General features: G+C 46.8%; 1 protein-coding gene across 1 annotated transcript in view; it reads right to left on the reverse strand.

Annotated features, from left to right (window-relative positions):
- Positions 1 to 17,912, reverse strand: part of LOC102924946 (inhibitor of carbonic anhydrase) — a 40,104-nt gene that overhangs the window by 17,783 nt on the left and 4,409 nt on the right. The window contains exons 3-11 of the mRNA XM_006978669.4: positions 16,941 to 17,113; positions 15,175 to 15,283; positions 12,980 to 13,141; positions 11,309 to 11,456; positions 10,196 to 10,251; positions 6,474 to 6,652; positions 4,108 to 4,279; positions 2,998 to 3,140; positions 453 to 543 (exon numbers count right to left, since the gene is read on the reverse strand). Of these exons, the coding sequence (XP_006978731.3) occupies positions 453 to 543; positions 2,998 to 3,140; positions 4,108 to 4,279; positions 6,474 to 6,652; positions 10,196 to 10,251; positions 11,309 to 11,456; positions 12,980 to 13,141; positions 15,175 to 15,283; positions 16,941 to 17,113 (1,233 nt within the window). The remainder of the gene's footprint in view (positions 1 to 452; positions 544 to 2,997; positions 3,141 to 4,107; positions 4,280 to 6,473; positions 6,653 to 10,195; positions 10,252 to 11,308; positions 11,457 to 12,979; positions 13,142 to 15,174; positions 15,284 to 16,940; positions 17,114 to 17,912) is intronic.

Genomic DNA, 17,912 nt, shown 5'->3' on the forward strand with positions numbered 1-17,912 from the left:
GTCTCTTGCTTTCTATTTACACTTGAACCTTCATATTAGAATCCTGAAGATGGACTTGGGGGGTCACGAGGCCTCTAATTTATTCCTCTTCTTCATGTGGCTATGGTGAATAATCTCTCTCTCTCTCTCTCTCTCTCTCTCTCTCTCTCTCTCTCTCTCTCTGATTTTTCACTATTATGTGACTCTTAATTGGTGTATTGAGGGGAGTGGCTGAGCTTAGTTTGTCATGGCTGCTGGGGCCCAGTCCTTGATCCTAAAAACCTTCGAATACAGGCCTAATGTCTGCATCTGTAGACAAGCTGATTCAACTGTGGAGTAGAAGATTCTACTTCAAAAAGTCCTAAGGTACAAAAATAGTTATCATTATCTTAACAGAAAAATGACACTATTTCTTCACCTTTCTGTGCCCATGGCTCAGAGAGAAACACAGAGAAGCCCCACCCTCCACTCACGGTAGTTCTCGCCCAGGACAGGCACCAGACCGCAGTGACCTGCGATGTAGGCAAATCCTCCATCCAAGCTCATGGCGTCCGCATCTCCTTTCTGAAGTTAAGAAATCAATCATGAACTGTGAGGCTGTCTTCCATCCCACTGACCCTCAGAGTCATCATCCCATGAGTTTCCGGTCATCACGTGTACTTATTTAACCAGACTGTGGCCCTCCTAATTCTTCCTCAGTAGAAATACAGAATTTAGAAAACTAGACCTGTCTTTGTCCTGTCGACTAGAAACAAGGGCCCAACTCAGGCTGTGCTCTCTGGACATCCCTGTGTCCTCCTAGGAGACTCCCCTGGACATGCACACGGCACATTTTCTTTATGACCATTGTCACAATTCAGCAACCCACATGGCCAGACTCAGGTACTATATTTAACCTGTTTCATGGAAAATGTTTTCTTTCAAGCAGTGGAATCAAATCTATCCCCCAAATCCTATCAGCACCACACTCAATGGTGCAAGAAATGTTTCCAACAAACAACTAATAAATAATCAACCAACAAAATAATGAATAACCATTAAATAATTCATTCATAATTGATATTTCAATCATTTTTTCTAAATAGTGCAACTAATGTATTCTTATAGTCATAAATAAGATCACTGAGATAAAAATAGTTAAATGGAGTGTAGCTCATACTTGTTATCCCAGCACTGGCGAGGCTGAAGCAGGTGAACTGCCACAAGTTCAAGGCTAGCCTGAGCAGCATAGTGAGTACCAGACCATTCGGGATACAGAGTGGGAATTTGTGTCAAACACCAGCAACACCAATGCACATCCACATATATGCTTCACTGTTGACTCCTTGACTGCCCTAGAAATCTGAAAGCTGACCAGGGCAGGAAAGGGCATCCTGTGCCAGGCTCTTCCCCCGCATTATGCACTGGCTGGGGATGGAGTTCAGTGGGAAGAGCAAGGCCCCGGGTTTAATGTCCAGGGTAACCAGCCGAACAATGAGCAAATGCTCAAATGCAAACTTAAAAAAATAATTAAATGAGTGACACACTGTGAACACATATATTTAAACACTGGGCAGTGAATCACTCACCATGCCTCATAAAGTCAGATAAAACACTGGTGTTTGATAAATTAACAAAGCAAAGCAGAGAGAGGTTATATAATTTGTCTGATGAATGGTCTATTGCCTACAGTAACCACTGTGCCACACAGCCTCCAGGACCTGGTTATTCAAAGTACACATTCCTAAATCTGTACTGGGTACATTTTTTTTTCAAGACATTGTTTCTCTGTGTAATAGCTCTGGTTGTCCTGGAACTTACTCTGTAGACCAGGCTGGTCTCAAACTCACAAAGATCTGCCTGCCTGTGTCTCCTGAGTTCACCATTACTGCCCTGCAAATTTTATATTCATTAAATGACTGGGCTTTGATGAGATTTAAGAGAGTTAATGGGCTGGGTGGTGGTGACACACACCTGTAATCCCAGCACTGGGGGGGGGGCAGAGGCAGGTGGATCTCTGTGAGTTCGAGACCAGCTTGGTCTACAGAGCTAGTCCAGGACAGGCTCCAAAGCTATAGAGAAACCCTGTCTCGGAAAAAAAAAGAGAGAGAGAGTTAATGGGCTGGGCGGTGGTGGCGTATGCCTTTAATCCCAGCACTTGGGAGACAGAGGCTGGTGGATCTCTGTGAATTCAAGGCCAGCCTGGGCTACAGAGTGAGTTCCAGGATAGGCCCCAAAGCTACACAGAGAAACCTGTCTCAAAACAAAACAAAACAACAAAAAAAGAGTTAATGGAAGTTTACCTTCCATTACTTAGAAAAGTAGCTACAGAAACATTAGCTGCCAATTAATATTAACAGTAAACTCAGAAATCCTGACACAGGGATTAAAAAATTACAGTCCCATATGTATAATATCAAAGAATTTATTAAATAACTCAAATATAAAAACTATAAGTTACACCTTTAATCCCAGCACTCGGGAGGCAGAGCCAGGCGTTCCAGGACAGAGTCTGTGAGTTCCAGGACAGGCTCCAAAGCTACACAGAGAAACTCTATCTCAAAAAACAAAACAAAACAACAACAAAAACCCCTATGAATTAGCTCGATAAATTGAGTCAGAAATACTTTGTGGGATATCATGAAGGATTTTGGAGGGGCAGTGCTTGTTTGACATAGGGTCAGCTGTAACCCAGGCTAGCCTCAATCTTACTATGTAGCCAAGGATAGCCTTAAACTGATCCTCTTGCTTTCGTCTTCCAAGTGCTGGAATTACAGCTGTGCACCACCATGCCTGGCTCTGCAGCTATTAAAAACATACTTTAACTGAAGGCTTCATTACCTAAGAAAGCGTACCTTCTGTGTCCGAGGCTGTAAATAATAGAAAGAGCTATCACTTACTAACAGATTACTCTATGCCAGACAATATTCGCGAGTACTCAAGTTGTAAACTGGCAGACTTTGGAAACTACAGACTCAGCAAAATCTGGATCTCGTGGGTTAGTGCCAGGAGATTTACCCCAAATCAGGGACTTCCTACCATGATGGCAGCGATGCAGTCCTCAGGGGTCTCCTCCGTGGCGCACGCCAAAGCGCCTCCACTCACAGCGCTCCAGTTGTCACACTTGGCCTTCTCCTGTTGGCCCACGGCACACCACTGCACCCTCCGGGAGTCTTCCAAACCTAGATGCATAGAGACGGTGCAAGGACCCAAAGTAAGCCCCAGACGGCTGCCGGACGCTGCCCGGTGGGGCATCACAGGAGGCGACGAGTGTGCGTGACTCATTTCATGCCACAGCTCCTGACTACCGCCTGTTGCCTGTCGTGGTCTAGAAGTAGAGATCCGGGTGTTTGTGTAAAACAGTGACAGCAGAGCTCTCCCCTCCCTCCTGATGTCACCTCCCCAGGGAAGCGGCTCAGCTCTCCATCCCGAAGCTGGGCCTTCTGGGAGTTTCCTTTGCTCCCAGAGAGAATTTCCATCCAGGGAGCAGCCCCTGGAAGTCACATGATCTGCTCCGAAGGTCTCCTTGCTCCTGCTCACCCAGTGTGTTAGCTTACATCGGACGGTCCGCAGCTGCTGGGCGACTGTGGTTTGACCAAAGGGAAGGTGAAGGCAGAGAAGAAGCAAGGGAAGGGTGGGAAGGGGCAGCGGAGGGCGGCAGCTGCCCTCAAAGCCTCTGCAACTCCTTCCTAGTCCTGCTCCTGATTGTGGTCATGGCCACATGGCCACGTCAGCGTAGGATGGACCGTCCTCCCCGTTAAACAGACCTGCCTGTCCCTGGGTGAGTGGACCCAGTAGACACAAGAATCCGGAGCCACTGTGGTTTTTAAACTGCCTATAGTATGAAGGTCCTCAAATCCATTCAGAGGGACGAGAAGAACTCCTCAGTAGTGGAGTCCTTGCTTCACTGTGAGGCTCTGGGCTCAAGCCCTGGCACCACCACCTCAACCACGATAGCGTCTTTGTCGCTAAATAACGTAGATCTTTCTCCTGCTCAGCGGAACATGTGCTCATGTAGTGAGTAGTCCTCAAGGGCTTTACAGGCCAATAAGGTCGGGTGACTCTTACAGCCACCAGCTACATCTCCATCCACAGCCTTTGCCTCAACCTGTGGCGAAGCCTGGCAGGTCCCTCCCAGGCCTGACATACCTCTCTTTAGATTCTTAATGTTAGAAAAATGCTCGTATCCCAGGTACAGATTGATGTCCATCTTTGGAGGAACCCTTAGAAATCCATGAGCAGCATCGGTAAACAGAAGGTCTTTCCCGTGGGGGGAGCCAAAGAGCTGAAAGGCTGAGGACTGGTCATTTCCAAAATGTTCCTGTTCAGAGGCAGGAAAAGGAATGGAGGAGCACTGTTAACACGGTGGTGTGTGTGTGTGTGTGTGTGTGTGTGTGTGTGTGTGTGTGTGTGTGTGTGAAAGTGAAGACAAAGTGAACCCGACTAGGAAAGGGGGAGGGAGGGGAGAGCCATGCAGTCATCCTTGGCCACAGCTTCTTTCTGCTGTTTCAGTTGCCTGAAGTTAACAGCACTTTGAAAATACTAAATGGAACATTCCAGAAAGAAGCAGCACATTTTAAATAACTTTTTTGTAGTGAGTGTATGGCTGTATTTTTGATATTTTATTATTGTCAATAATCTCTTACTATGCTTAACCTATATATTAATGTTTATCATGTATCTGAGTGCACAGAAAAAATACAAGACAGTTGCCGACTTACAGTGGTTTGACTTTGATTTTTTTTTTTTTTTTAGCACAATGATGAGGGCTTACTGGAGCACAGTTCACTGCATCAAGAGTATCTGTCTGTCTATCTATCTATCTATCTATCTATCTATCTATCTATCTGTAGGGTTTTGGACTTTCTGCAGTTACAGGAATCCACTGAAGACTTTTTGGTTTGGTTTGGGTTTTTTTTTTTTTCTTTTTTTCTTTTTTTTTTTTCAGAGACAGGGTTTCTCTGCAGCTTTGGCTGTCCTGGAACTCACTCAATAAGACCAGGCTATCCTCGAACTCACAGAGATCTTGCTACCTCTGTCTTCTGAGTGCTGGGATTAAAGGCATGTGCCACCACCGCCTGGCCCCACCGAAGACTTTTAAGTAACTCCTTACACATAGATAAAAGGGAGATATCCTGTGCACAAAATCAGTGCCCAGGGCTTCTAACAAGTCTCTTCATGGGCAGTTTTACTCAAATACCATCGAGTCTGAGCCATGTAAACTCAGGGAACTGCAAGGGCCTGGCCTGCAGACCTGTACAAAGGGGTTTGAGTTGCTCATGTGCCCCGCAGCTGCCCGTCTCCAGCAGGGCTTGTGCTGTGTGTTCCAATGGACAGGATGATGGCTGCCTCCTGCTTGACTGACTGGCCTGGTGGCAATGCTAGACTTCACCCTGAAGTTGCTTGCTCCAGGACCACTGCCACTAGGGCTGCAGGTGTCCTGTATCCTCTCTTTACCCCAGGCTTGTTGCTAAGGACCAGTTATGAGACTCAAATGTCTCTTTTCCTTTGGAGCCTCCAAATACTTCAGGGCCTTTTGCCCGAGTCTCCTTGGCCTGGCCCACAGTTGTTCCTGATGGCAGCTTATAGTAGCACCTGCCCATAAGGACTGAATTTGCCAGGTTTGTTAGCACATGTCTGTAATCCCAGCACTTGGGAGTCTGAAAAAGGAGGATGAGGAGTTCAAGTCCACCTTCGGCTACACAGCAAGTTCGAGGCCAGTCTGGGCTACCTGAGATCTGTCTCAACAAAACCCAAAGCAGAACGATAACAATAACAAAAACCAAATGACTGTAGTTTGCTCTTGCGAGGGCTCTGCATGAAATGCTACCTGCTGTTTTCCCTAATAATAATCCTCCACCCTTCCTCTGGACACACACAACTTATCCACAGGGCTCAGGATTCTTCCCAGAAGGCCTTTCAAATAAATTCCTTTGCTAAAGCACAAAGTACATGGCCCATAGTCTCAAGGTTGCACAATCCCTCCAGGTGATCATGTGTGCTGTCCTGGTTCCTGCATGGATTCAAGGGCAACCCTGTTTAGCTCATCTCTGAGTCTGAGTGCAATGTTGGCAGAAATGGGACAGGGTACAGATGCCGCCTGGGAGAGATTGCTACCAATACAGAGACAGCACTCATGTTCTGGGACCTCTGTCAGGGGAGCCACAGGCCAGGGTGGGGTCATAAAGGAAGCACTTTGTTGAGACAGAGGGAACTCTTTAGAACTGAAAAGAGTGAAATGGGACAGGAAGTGTTTCTAAGAGTCTTTAGCTCCCAGGAGGGTGATGCCAGTCACGTGGTTCTTATGGCTTCTACTGTCTGTAATAAACAGACCAGGTAGATTGTCGGTGAAGGGATCATCGTGTGCTAGCACCACCCATTGTGTCCTGACCACACAAAGACTTCTAGTCTTTGGGGTCAGATAGCAAGGAGGAACACCCCTTCCCCTGCCCCCCCCCACACACACCCTGAAGCAGGGAGCTGTAAGCAGGGGAGAGGATGGTGGGTGGGGGTACCTGGGCCACTCTGAGAAGCTCTTCGATCAAGTCCTCCTTGCCATCCACACTGCGAGCCACAACGGCGTGAGAGGGGACCCGGGCCAGGTGGCACTGCTTGTATTCGTCCACCGGCCTGCGGGTGTTGTCAGGGCAGAGCAGCTCATACTGGTCCCTGTCAGCCTTCTGTGGCAGGGCCTCTGAGGAGGGAAAGTTCGGGTGAGCAGGCTGAGCTGGGAGCTGTGCTAACCTCTCCCCCGACCACAGAGCGAGTGGCCTGAAGCGGATCCAGAGTCCTTTCCAAACACACTTTATACACAGCTGAGAGAGCGAAGGACTCATCGGGGGAAACAACTGGCTTAAAATCTCACTGCAGGTCACCCAGGGGTGGGTACCACACCTGGCCAAGGCACCCTCCAGCTGCCCGTTTCCCTGTGGCTCTGCAAATAAAAATGGCGACAGCGAACACACATTGAGCAATAACGGCCCACACGACTGTGTACAAGGCTCATGGCTGCCCAGTCTCTTTACACTTAATCCCTCAACCTAAAGGAAGCCAGACTTGAAATGATCACATTATAGACGTGAAGAAACAGAGTCAGAGGCTTAAGGCAACCCGTCAAAATCTCAGTGGTGCTACCATCCTGGGGCAATTCACATCCCTCACAAAAGCAGCCAAGTTCCCCAGAAACAGAGCCTGCTGGGGGAAAACGATGAGTCAAGAGTGAAAAGGAGGCCTAGGGTCCCAGTCAGGAAACTCTGTGGCTGCAAAGAACAGGTTCCTTGATTGCCGTGTCCATTTGGGTGTTATGGACTCAGTGCATCCACAGGTTGAAGTTTTAATCCCCAGTGTCTCCGAGTGTGACGTTACTTTGAAGTAGTCCTTACAGATGTACACTAGTAAGATGAGACCATACTGGAATACAGTGGGCTCCTAATCCAATACAATTGGTGTTCTTGGAAAAGAGGAAATTGGGAGAAGTATGCACACAGGAGTCTGCATGTAAACATGATGTCAGATAGTGAAGACGTGTATATACAAGCCGAAGGACACCAGAGACGGCCAGCCAGCCAGGAGAGCAACATGGGGGAGTCTTTGTCATATCCTCAGAAGGAACGAGCCCTGTTGACACCCTTATCTTAAAATTCCAGCCTCCATAAGGAGGGTATGAGAACTTTCTATCGCCTAAACCACCCAGTGTGTGGCACTTGGTATTGACAGGCCTGGAAAAGGAACACAGACGGTCTTTGGGATTAACGAAAGTCTCATACTGAAAGAGGAGAAGCCGGCCTGGTGGTGCAGGCCTATCCCAGCTACTCATGATGCTGAGGTAGGAGGATTGCAAGTTCGTGTCCTGACTGGGCAATAAAGTGAGTTCAAGACTAACCCGGCCAACCTAGTGAGACGAGGCCTCAGAATGAAGACCGTCAAAAGACGACTGGGAGTGCATGGCTCCTCGGTGTGGTGCTTGCTGGATGTGCAAAGCCCTCGTTTCCATCAGTACTGGAAAAAACAGGGAGGAGGGAAGTAGGGGGAGGTTACCACTAGATTCTGGGGATCATGGGGTTTAAATTCAGTATGTCACAGGAAAAAAAAAAGCACATTTAAAATCTTTGTATTTAAAAAAAATACCTGACTGAATATAGAAGCATGCACCTGCAATTGCATTACTTAGAAAAATCCAAAGAGCCAGGCATGGTTTAATCCCAGCACTCGGGAGGCAGAGGCAGGCTGATCTCTGAGTTCAAGGCCAGTCTGGTCTACAGAGTGAGTTGTAGGACAGCCAGAGCTACACAGAGAAACCCTGTCTCAAAAAAAAAGAAAGAAAGAAAGAAAGAAAGAAAGAAAGAAAGAAAGAAAGAAAGAAAGAAAGAAAGAAAGAAGAAAGAAAGAAAGAAAGAAAGAAAAGAAAAGGGAAGGAAGAAAGGAAGAAAGAGAAAAGAAAAAAATAAAAATCTAAAGAAAAAAATATTTTTTTAATTTTTAACTTTAATTAATTAATTAATTGTAGATAGGGTCTCACTATAGCCTTGGCTGGCCTGGAACAGAATATGTGGACCAGGTGGGCCTCAAATTCATAGATATCCTCCTGCTTCTTCTTCCCAAGGGCTAAGATGAAAGGCATGTTACCACCTTGCCAGGCCACAAATTTTTAGTGATTTAGTAACATTAAAATTTAAGTTCAGAAAAATCCATATGCTCTAACAACCTCAGAAAGAAAATGCTTTTCTTCCTCTCTCACTAGATGGCCAAAGCCGCGGTGGCGGCAGACCTCAGCTTACCACCAACAGTCACTTACATCCCTCCTGGAGGAGTGCTCCAGAAAACTCCGTGGAAGGCCAGGGAAGGTCTCACTACAGTTGGAAAATGACTTTCAGCAAAGGTAAGCAGAATGGTCTGGGACAGCCTGCTCCTGCCCGAGGGAGGTGTTTTTAAATCTCCATAGTAATCTGTGCTAGCAGATGCCACCCGCTGGTACAACCATGGTAACACAGGCATCCAAAGGCTGCAATAATAATTATTTGCAACAGCTTGGTTCTGGGAGATAAGACCCCCAAATGGCCTTAGTCATGAAAACTGTTGATAGTAGGATACACCCCAGTTTCAAAAATGCTCACACCCCAGGCCAGTGTGCAGTGATGTGAGGGGGAACTGTGAATGGCCGAGAAGAGAGCAAAGGACGCTGACGTCATCACAGGGGAAGGCGTCTAGGTTGTAACCAAGTCCAGGGTAAACTGTGAGGACCTAGAAACTTCCTGGAAGTGCTTGTAATAAAACTGAGCCTAGCATTGAGCTTTAAACATTTTGAGTGGCATCATGTATTTGTCTGATATTTAATTGGATATAAAACCAAGAGTCTGGCCAGGCCTAGTGACTTTTCCCTGTAAATCCAGCTACTTTGGAGGCTGAGCAGGAAGGTAGGAAATTTGAGACCTGCTTGGGCTACAGAATGAGTTGAAGACCAGCTGGGAAACTTAGTGAGATCTTGTCTCAAATGACCAAAAATAATAAATGAAAAGGGAAAGAAGATTTAGGAATGCAACTCTGTGACAGAGTGTTTGACTGGCACACATGAGGTTCTGGGGTTGGTACACAGAACTTGTACACACACACATGCACACTCATGTACACACACACACACACACACACAGAGGAGAGAGAGAGAAGAGAGAGAGAGAGAGAGAGAGAGAGAGAGAGAGAGAGAGAGAGAGAGAGAGAGAGACCCAAAATATATAATCTTAACTTGTCTAAAAATGCTGCTTTACTTGTTTGAGCTAAATTGTCCAAAATGATGGAAAGGTTTGCCATGTTATTTTTGCTTTCAATTTTAAAAATAAGGCAGGGTGGGGTGTTGCTCAAGGGTAAAGCAGTTGTCTAGTGCCTACAAGGCACTTGGTCCAATGCCGGGCATTGCAGAAACAACTTCTTTCATTAGTTAGTAATAACAGTCCATAAGTCATGTCCACTAGATTTATAGAGATGTCTGCAGCTTAGCTAGCTGAGAGAGCAAGAGAGGGGTGGGTGCAGGTCCCTGATATGGGGTGGTCAGCAGGAGACAGATGGGAGGTAAGAAGAAGAAGAAGAAGTGGGGGGCCTAAATAATGTAGAAATGGTGGGAATGCTTTCCTAAAATCTCTTCTGTGGCATTAACCATCTCAGTATCACTTTTTCCTAGAAGTGAGATAAGGATCGGAGCCTTTGGCCAGGCTGGGGCCCCTTTCAATCTTTGTCCAGCACTTACCAAACACTGTCAGGTGCCTCACGAAGCTCACATCCCCCGCACCATCCTGCAGACATCTGCAAACAGAACAGCCCAAGGTCAGGCACTCTGCCTGGGAACACACCTCACCTGGCTCTTGTGCAATGCCTCTTAGGATCTGCTGGGGCCTTGCTCACAGTTTCTCAGGCATCTGTCTGTCTTCAGAGAGGCAATGGCCTTATCTGAGGCCTTTAAACGCCACAGCCAAGCTGAGACCTGAAGCAGGCTGGAGGCCTGGAACCCAGCATCGCGGGCAGTCCTGGAGAAGGATGCTGAACCAGAGAGGACCCTCGCCTTCCTCACATAGAGCAGCTCCAAGCAACTGCTTTGGTTTGGGCTTTTAAAAGTCATCAGATAGTCTCAAAATCCAGCTAGTCCTGCTCTGGTTTGAGCAGCCACCTTCTCTTACAGAGCATGGAAAGACACGGGCTAAGTACCATAGGTGGTTAGCTGGGGGGCTCCTGAGGCCTGTGTCTGCAAATCCCAATCCCCAGAGATGAGTCTGCCCTCCTCCCCTCCCCCTGCCCCTGGCACTCCTGTTATCATGAAGAATAGCATGTTGTAGCCCCAGCTTTGGGGAGACAGTGAGGTCTCCCACAAAGAAGATGGTTCCTCAGGATGGTTAGGAGCAGGGGCAAGCCATGGGAAGGACTCAGGACTGTGACAGTCATGCCACCTGGGTGCCAGAGGTACATCCTGTTCAATCCTGTGCCTTTGTCTCTCTGTGACGGTTGATATTATCAGCTAGGCTGGATCATATGACATAGGTCATTTCTGTGAGGGAGTTTCTAGGTTAATTAAGGTGAGAGGATCTACCCTTAATGCGGGTGGTACTATTTATTCTATGGGCCGGAGCCTAGCGGTGGGTAAAAGGAGGAGGGGAGCTGAGCACCAGCATCCCCTGCTCCATGACACCAGCTATCTCATGCCTCTGCTGCCAGGCTTTCCCCATCATGATGGACTGCATCCTCTCAAACCCTGAGCCGAAATCAACTCTCTCTATCTCAAGTTGCTTCCTGCCAGGTATTCAGTCACAGTTACGAGAACAAATAACTAACAGATGCCCCAGTTTCAGAGCAAGGGGTTCTCACTCACTTGAAGGCCCCAGAGTAGCCGAAGTATGGTTCGCTGGAGGAGCAGGCACACTTGTCCGTCCCCTTCCCCGCACACAGTTGGCACAGGCTAGGAAACGTCTTTCCATCGGCACAGGGGGCACAGCTGCTGGAGAAGAATGTGGCTGCGGCTGTTCAACACAGAGACAGGGGCATGGGCTGTGATCTGGCTAAAGCCTTCAGGTTGTACATGGGTGAGAGAGTGTCCCGTGGGAGAGCCTAAGTCTGTGGACATCTCCCAAGACTGCTCCTAGGAGGTGAGCATGTGCAGGGGAGTCCTGTGTTTGAGAACCATACTTCTATGGGCTCAGGGCTCAAGCCTATAAAATGCTCCCCAGTTTGTCTGCTACCAGGTATAAGAACTACCGACCCACATGAAAATACGATGTGCCCAGCGCCATGCCTCCTGTTAATTTACCAGCATCCTTACAGGGCCAGGCAGAACCCTGAAGAAGGCAGGAACCCTTGCAGGTTACCACCACGCTGTAACTCTTCCTTGCCTTAGACATGAGCCCATCCCAATGCCAACCCTTCTGTATGCAGAGACTGTGGTGGCTCATGGGATCCCTGTTTTGGCGGGGAGAATTGGTAGATCCCATTGGTGAGTTACCAGAGGAACAAGACAGCGGTTGCTGCCTAACTGCCCAGACAGATGTCCAGTGGTATCTGTCAGCAAGGCAAATGAACAACCGAGAAAGGTCAAACATGGCCAGATCTGAAGCCAAGGCTGTAGCCCTTTATCAGACTCTATCAGACCCATGCCTGGGCCTGTCCCTGTTAAAACATAAGTACTGCAAAGGTTGACAGCTCAAAAAAGGTACGCCTTTGCAGAGTACAGGATCTGATAGTCATCTTCAAGGGCTGAAAAGGTCTGGGCTCACTCTGGCTTATCCTAACTGCTCAAGAAGCCAGGAGCACTTCAGGGATGTCCTAGCATTAACCCAGTCATCCTGTCCTTGCCCATGTCCCAAGCACTCGAATTAATACATGGAAGCCTGGAGGGCTAGAGATGTTTCTGGGAGCCCCAGAGAACCATCTGGGAGGCTTGGAGGGAGGTGACCTTCCTTGGGGGCCTTTCAAGGGTACTGTTGCCAAGACAAACTGCTGTGATTCCTGGGAAGGGACACCTGACAGCTCAGAGACACAGAAGCACCTCTACTGGAAGAAGATGCAGCCAGCTCCCATGAGCTGCTGGTATACACTCTAACTCCATCTCCGAGAACCTAAAACACACGTGTTTGTCAGTGACCGAGCGGTGGCTAACAGGCATCATCAACTCAACTGGATTTGGAATCACTATGGAAACACACATCTGGGTGTGTCTATGGACTGTTTCCAGAAAAGCTTAACTAAGAGGGAAGATCTGCCTTGAACACGAGTGTCATCATTGGTGGGATGGGGGCCTGGGCTAAATAAAAGAAAAAAAGCTGAGGACCAGCAATGTCTCAAGCTTCTGCTGCCATGCCTTCTCTGCCATGATGGATTGTATGCTCAGACTACAAGATAAGTCCTTCCTTCCTAAAGTTGCTTTTGCTGGGTACTTTCCACAACAACAACAAAAAATGACTGATCTATTGTGCAACCCCAACATAATCCACTCAGACCACCCAGTGCAGGAGCCCCACTTGAGGACATCCAGCCCTGGCTGCCTCACCTGTTTCCAGAGAGCCAGAAGGAAGCAGTATGCTGAGGGGAGTGTACCACCCAGCAGACCAGCCCAGGCCGGCATGGCAGGACTTCTTGCCCTGGAGCTGGTTTAGTTGGAAGCCTGTGCCCTTCTTCACCAGGGCCACAGCATAAAAATAGGGTTGCGGATCTGCAGTGGAACAGAGAGAAAGAGAAGCCAAAAGGAAATGCAGTGTTAAAACTAACTTTTCCAGGTGTTTACATGTGGAACTTCAGAGGGTCCTGGGCCTCCACATCCACCCCTAGCAAGAAGGGAATAAAATTGAAGAAAAAAAAAAAGAAATGGAAAATGCCTTTATCTGACAGGAGGAGAGAACTGATCCCTTTCAAGACAATAAAATAATATTATAGACACTCCCTGACTTACAATCTAGACTAAGAAAGTTTACTTTATGGTAGGTACAACTGCCAGTAGCATCCTTTGAATTTCCAATTTGATCTTTCAAATGCATGATGATCCCTTCTTCTGAAGCTGGGCAGAGACAGTAAGCCATGGTGTGTGGTCAGCCATGGAATCACAGCAGGAAACAAACATGGGTCCACAGCACTGTCTGGCTAAGCTAGGATGTTTGCCAGACTAGCTAATGAAAGCATCTGGGCTTATAACATTTTTTAGTTTATAATGGGTTTAATCAGGGCATAAGTCCATTGGAGGTTAGGATACCTCCAGGGTCATTCGGCTGTGTTTTGTTTCCTTTCTGCCCATCACTCCAAGCTTGCAGAGCTCGAGCCTTGAATGCTCCATTCCAGGACTTGTGGATGTTCCAGGGACCACAAGCTCTAGATCCCAGTCACTGCACCATTGCTGTTTCTAAAGAGACTTTTCTTCCTTCTCCGGTTCTCTTCTTACAGCTCAGTCACAAAGGTGAAGAAGGTGTGGGAGGAAAAATGAGGAGTGTCCCCAGAATACTTCAGGGGCCTGCAAGCTAGAGGAAAACTGAGCTGGGCTGTGTTCTCACACACTGATAACAGTAATGTGGTGTTTACTGTGTACTCCAGTAAAGCTTACCTGGGGATCAGAGGACAGAGCCAGGCACTAAATCAGACACAGAGGTCAGGCAGTGGTGGCACACACCCTTAATCCTATCACTCGGGAAGCGGAGATCTGTCTGGATCTCTTCGAGTTCAAAGCCACCCTGGGCTACATGAGAGAAACAGAGCCAGGCAGTGGTGACACACACCTTTAATCCCAGGAAGTAATATGGCAGGACACAGAAAGGTATTTAACGTATGAAGAAACAGGAATTTGATCTCTTGAGGCTAAGGATTTTATAGAGGTAAGCTGGCTGTTCTACTTATCTGATCTTTCAGCTTTCACCCCAATATCTGGCGCTGGGTTTTTATTATAAGACCTTTTAAGATTCGTGTTACAAGTGTGAAAGAGGTAAATCTCTTTCATACACTGCCCCAGAGCTTCTCTTCACACCAGACACAGATCTGTGTTGTACAAAACCTGCAGGAGACAGTGTAAAGAAGAGCCTTGTGTGTCCTTGGAAATGGTCTCTCATTGGCCCAGCCCTAGTGGTGGCTGACAGGTTCTGGATAACACCCCTCTCAGGATCTGACCATCCCACAGACTATAGAACCAAGGATATTTCCACTAGGATTCATAAAAGCCACAGTTTCCTGTGGAGAAATACTCCAACCCCATGTGGGCCCATGAACAACTCCAAAGAGCTCCAGAGACTTGGTCCCTTGTAATACTAGTGGATGATTAACTTTCACCATCAATTTGGCTAGATTTGAATCACCTAGGAGACACACCTCCGAGAGTCTTTGGGGAAGTTCCCAGAGAGGCTTAACTGAGAAGGGAAGACCCACCCCTTGAATGTGGGTGCATCGTGCCATGGCCTGGGTCCTGGGGTGAGTAAAAATGGGAAGAAAGTGGGTTGAGCGCCAGTCCCTCTCACTATCCCTCCTCTTTCTGCATCCTGGCTACAGATGCACTGCGACCAGCAGCCTCATGCTCCTGCCATGCCCTTCCCGCTGTGGAGGACTGTGTCTTTTCCAACTGTGAGCCAAGATAAGTCTTCCCTTCCTTAAGTCTCTTTTGCCAGACATTCTGTCTCCACAACAAAAGTAGCGAACATGGTCGGCAACATCTCTGCCAACCCCGGCGGCCATTATGCCATACCCGTGATACTAGCCCCAGGGAGGACACACCGTCTTTCAATCCATAGTATTCTGCCATGATAGGTTTCAGGTTGTAGTGGGGCAGGCCAGCCTCAGCCGCCAAAGCTCCATCAATGGTCACAGCATCTATTTTGTTGGCCTGCAAGAGAAGAGACCAGACATGAATGAAACGCATCCCCCTTGGGGAAGACTCTCCTGGTGTCCTGTCAGGGACTCTGGCTCCATAGAATCTTCTATGATTTTTCAGAACGTAGTTTAGCACAATCACCCCTCAGTGTCTGAGGAAGATTTCTTCTGACACTGCTGTAAAAAGTCAGCAAAGCTTTGAATCCCTCATAGGAAATGGAGTGGTGTTATACACGTCCTGTGCAGATCCCCTCAGATACTTTAAACCGTCTCTAGACTACGCATACAACTAACCCAAGGTAGAAGTTGTGTAGACAGTTGTCATGCTGAGCTATTCAAAAAATAAAAATGGAAAAGAGTATAAATGTGTTAAATACAGATATAATTTCAAAAAATAGTTTTTGATCTGTAGTTGTTTACAGATTCCATGTTATAATTATTTTATAATGTGTATTCATATATATGTATGTATGTGTATGCATATTTGTGTGTATAACTTAGGACATTACTGAAGGCATGTATCAGAAGCCAACTCAAATTAACTTGAAAAAGGACATAGCTAACATTAAAGGCCACTAAGCCTGTGAACGGCTGTCACACCATCAACATCAAGACTGGAGTCAGAGGCTGCAGGGGTATCCCAGTGGTTAAGACTACTTGTTCTTATGGAGGACCAGGGTTCTCGGCACCCAAAGGTGGGTCAGGACTACCCATAACTCCAGTCCAAAGGGATCCAGACCCTCTTCTGACCTTTGTGGGCACCAGGCATGCAGACAAAACACTCATAAAATAAAAATAAATCAATATAAAAAGAAAGGAAGGAAGGAAGAAGATGGAAAGCAACATGAATGGACTAGACATGAGCTCCAACCATCCCCGAGGGCTCCAGTTCGTGATGGCTTTTCTCCCTCTCCCCTTCCTGAGCCCTTCTTCTTCAGGTTCCAATATCAGATGCAAAAAGACAAGTCTTAGATAGTTTAACCTGCTCTGCAATGGCATAAGGACAAATGGCTTTAAAAAATCCATCTCTATTCTCCCATTATCTGTCTCTGTCTCTGTCTGTCTCTATCTCTCTCACATACACACATGTGAATGCACACACACACACACACACACACATACACACACACACATGCATGCATGCACGCGCGCACACACACAAAGTCAAATTTCATGATTTAAAAAAAAAAAAACCAAACAGCCTTTTGTACTTAAAAATGAGAACCCCAACTACACAGAGGAACCCTGTCTTGAAAAATCAAAAAAAAAAGAAAGAAAGAAAGAAAGAAAGAAAGAAAGAAAGAAAGAAAGAAAGAAAGAAAGAAAGACAAACAAAAAAAATGAGAACCCCACCAGCTAGGGTGAGCCACACCTTAGTTCCAGCACTCAGAAGTTAGGAATAGGAATTCTGTGAGTTCCAGGCCAGCCTGCTCTATATAGAGATATTTTCTTATTTATTTTTGAGTTTATATAGACTCTCTTGATGTATTAAGTTTTGCTTTGTCGTAGACAAATTGCTAAACTGGAACCCTGTATTAGTTGTTCAATTAAGATTCCGACTTTTACTGCGGGTGAGTGCTCAACAGCTGTAGCCTCCCCTGCCATGGAAAAGACAGCAAAAGAAAAAGCACAAACTTTCTTCAGCTCTTTCTCAGACAGCAGCGACTTACCGAGATGTCCTTGATACACTCAGGGTATGAGGTTCTCATCACACAGCTAACAGATGGGCCATCTGCAGGAAGGACTTTCTTCATATTGTCACTGAAACTGGAACACTTAGTGGCCTCATGATCCGACACAACACACCATCTTATAGTCTTCTCAGGAACAGCCAGGCACAGCCCTAGGGGAGAGATAGATACTAGAGGTGTCAGGGACCCATGGCACTCACCTTCCTCTGCTGGCAGAAGGGATCACACCCAGGATGAGGAGCTGACTCACGGGGCTGGATCGATGGCTCAGAGAGATGGTGCAGTGTTTAAGTTTACATCCAGCCCTTCCTGAGAACCTGAGTGCAGTTCCTAGCACCTGAGTCAGACAGCTTTCAACCTCCTGGAACTCTAGCCCTAGGGGATCTGGCACCCTCTTCTGGCCCGTTGTGGGAACTGCACTCACATGCACAACTCCCCTAAGGGAGGGATGTGTGTGTGTGTGTGTGTGTGTGTGTGTGTGTGTGTGTGTGTGTGTGTGTGTGTGTGTAATTAAAAATAAATATTTTAATGCTTAAAAAAATAGAACCAACTGAGTGTCATCCACAAACTAAATTGGCTGCTTTCTTCATGGAAATTCTCAGGTCCCATCTTCTGACTCCTATCCTTTATGTTTAAAAAAGAAAAAAAGAGTTAAATCTCCAAAAAGATAACCACAGAATTAACAATATGACACAGATATTCCACTCCTAAATAGATATTAAAGTTTGACGACAGGGACTCAAACAAATATATGCACGCAGCTGTTCACAGCAACACTATTATTTTCTATAACTAAGCGGAAAAAACATTCAAGTGTTCGTCAAAGGGAGAGTGGATAGTACTGTCGTGTTTTAAAGCCTGAACGAGTCTCAAAAACAGAAAGCGAAAGAGTCCCAGCAAAAAAGCAACTGGCAATATGATTACATTTGTGTGAAATATTTAAACATTGGT

This window comes from Peromyscus maniculatus, chromosome 7 (genome assembly GCF_049852395.1).
Source record: "Peromyscus maniculatus bairdii isolate BWxNUB_F1_BW_parent chromosome 7, HU_Pman_BW_mat_3.1, whole genome shotgun sequence".
NCBI classification, from domain to species: domain Eukaryota; kingdom Metazoa; phylum Chordata; class Mammalia; order Rodentia; family Cricetidae; genus Peromyscus; species Peromyscus maniculatus.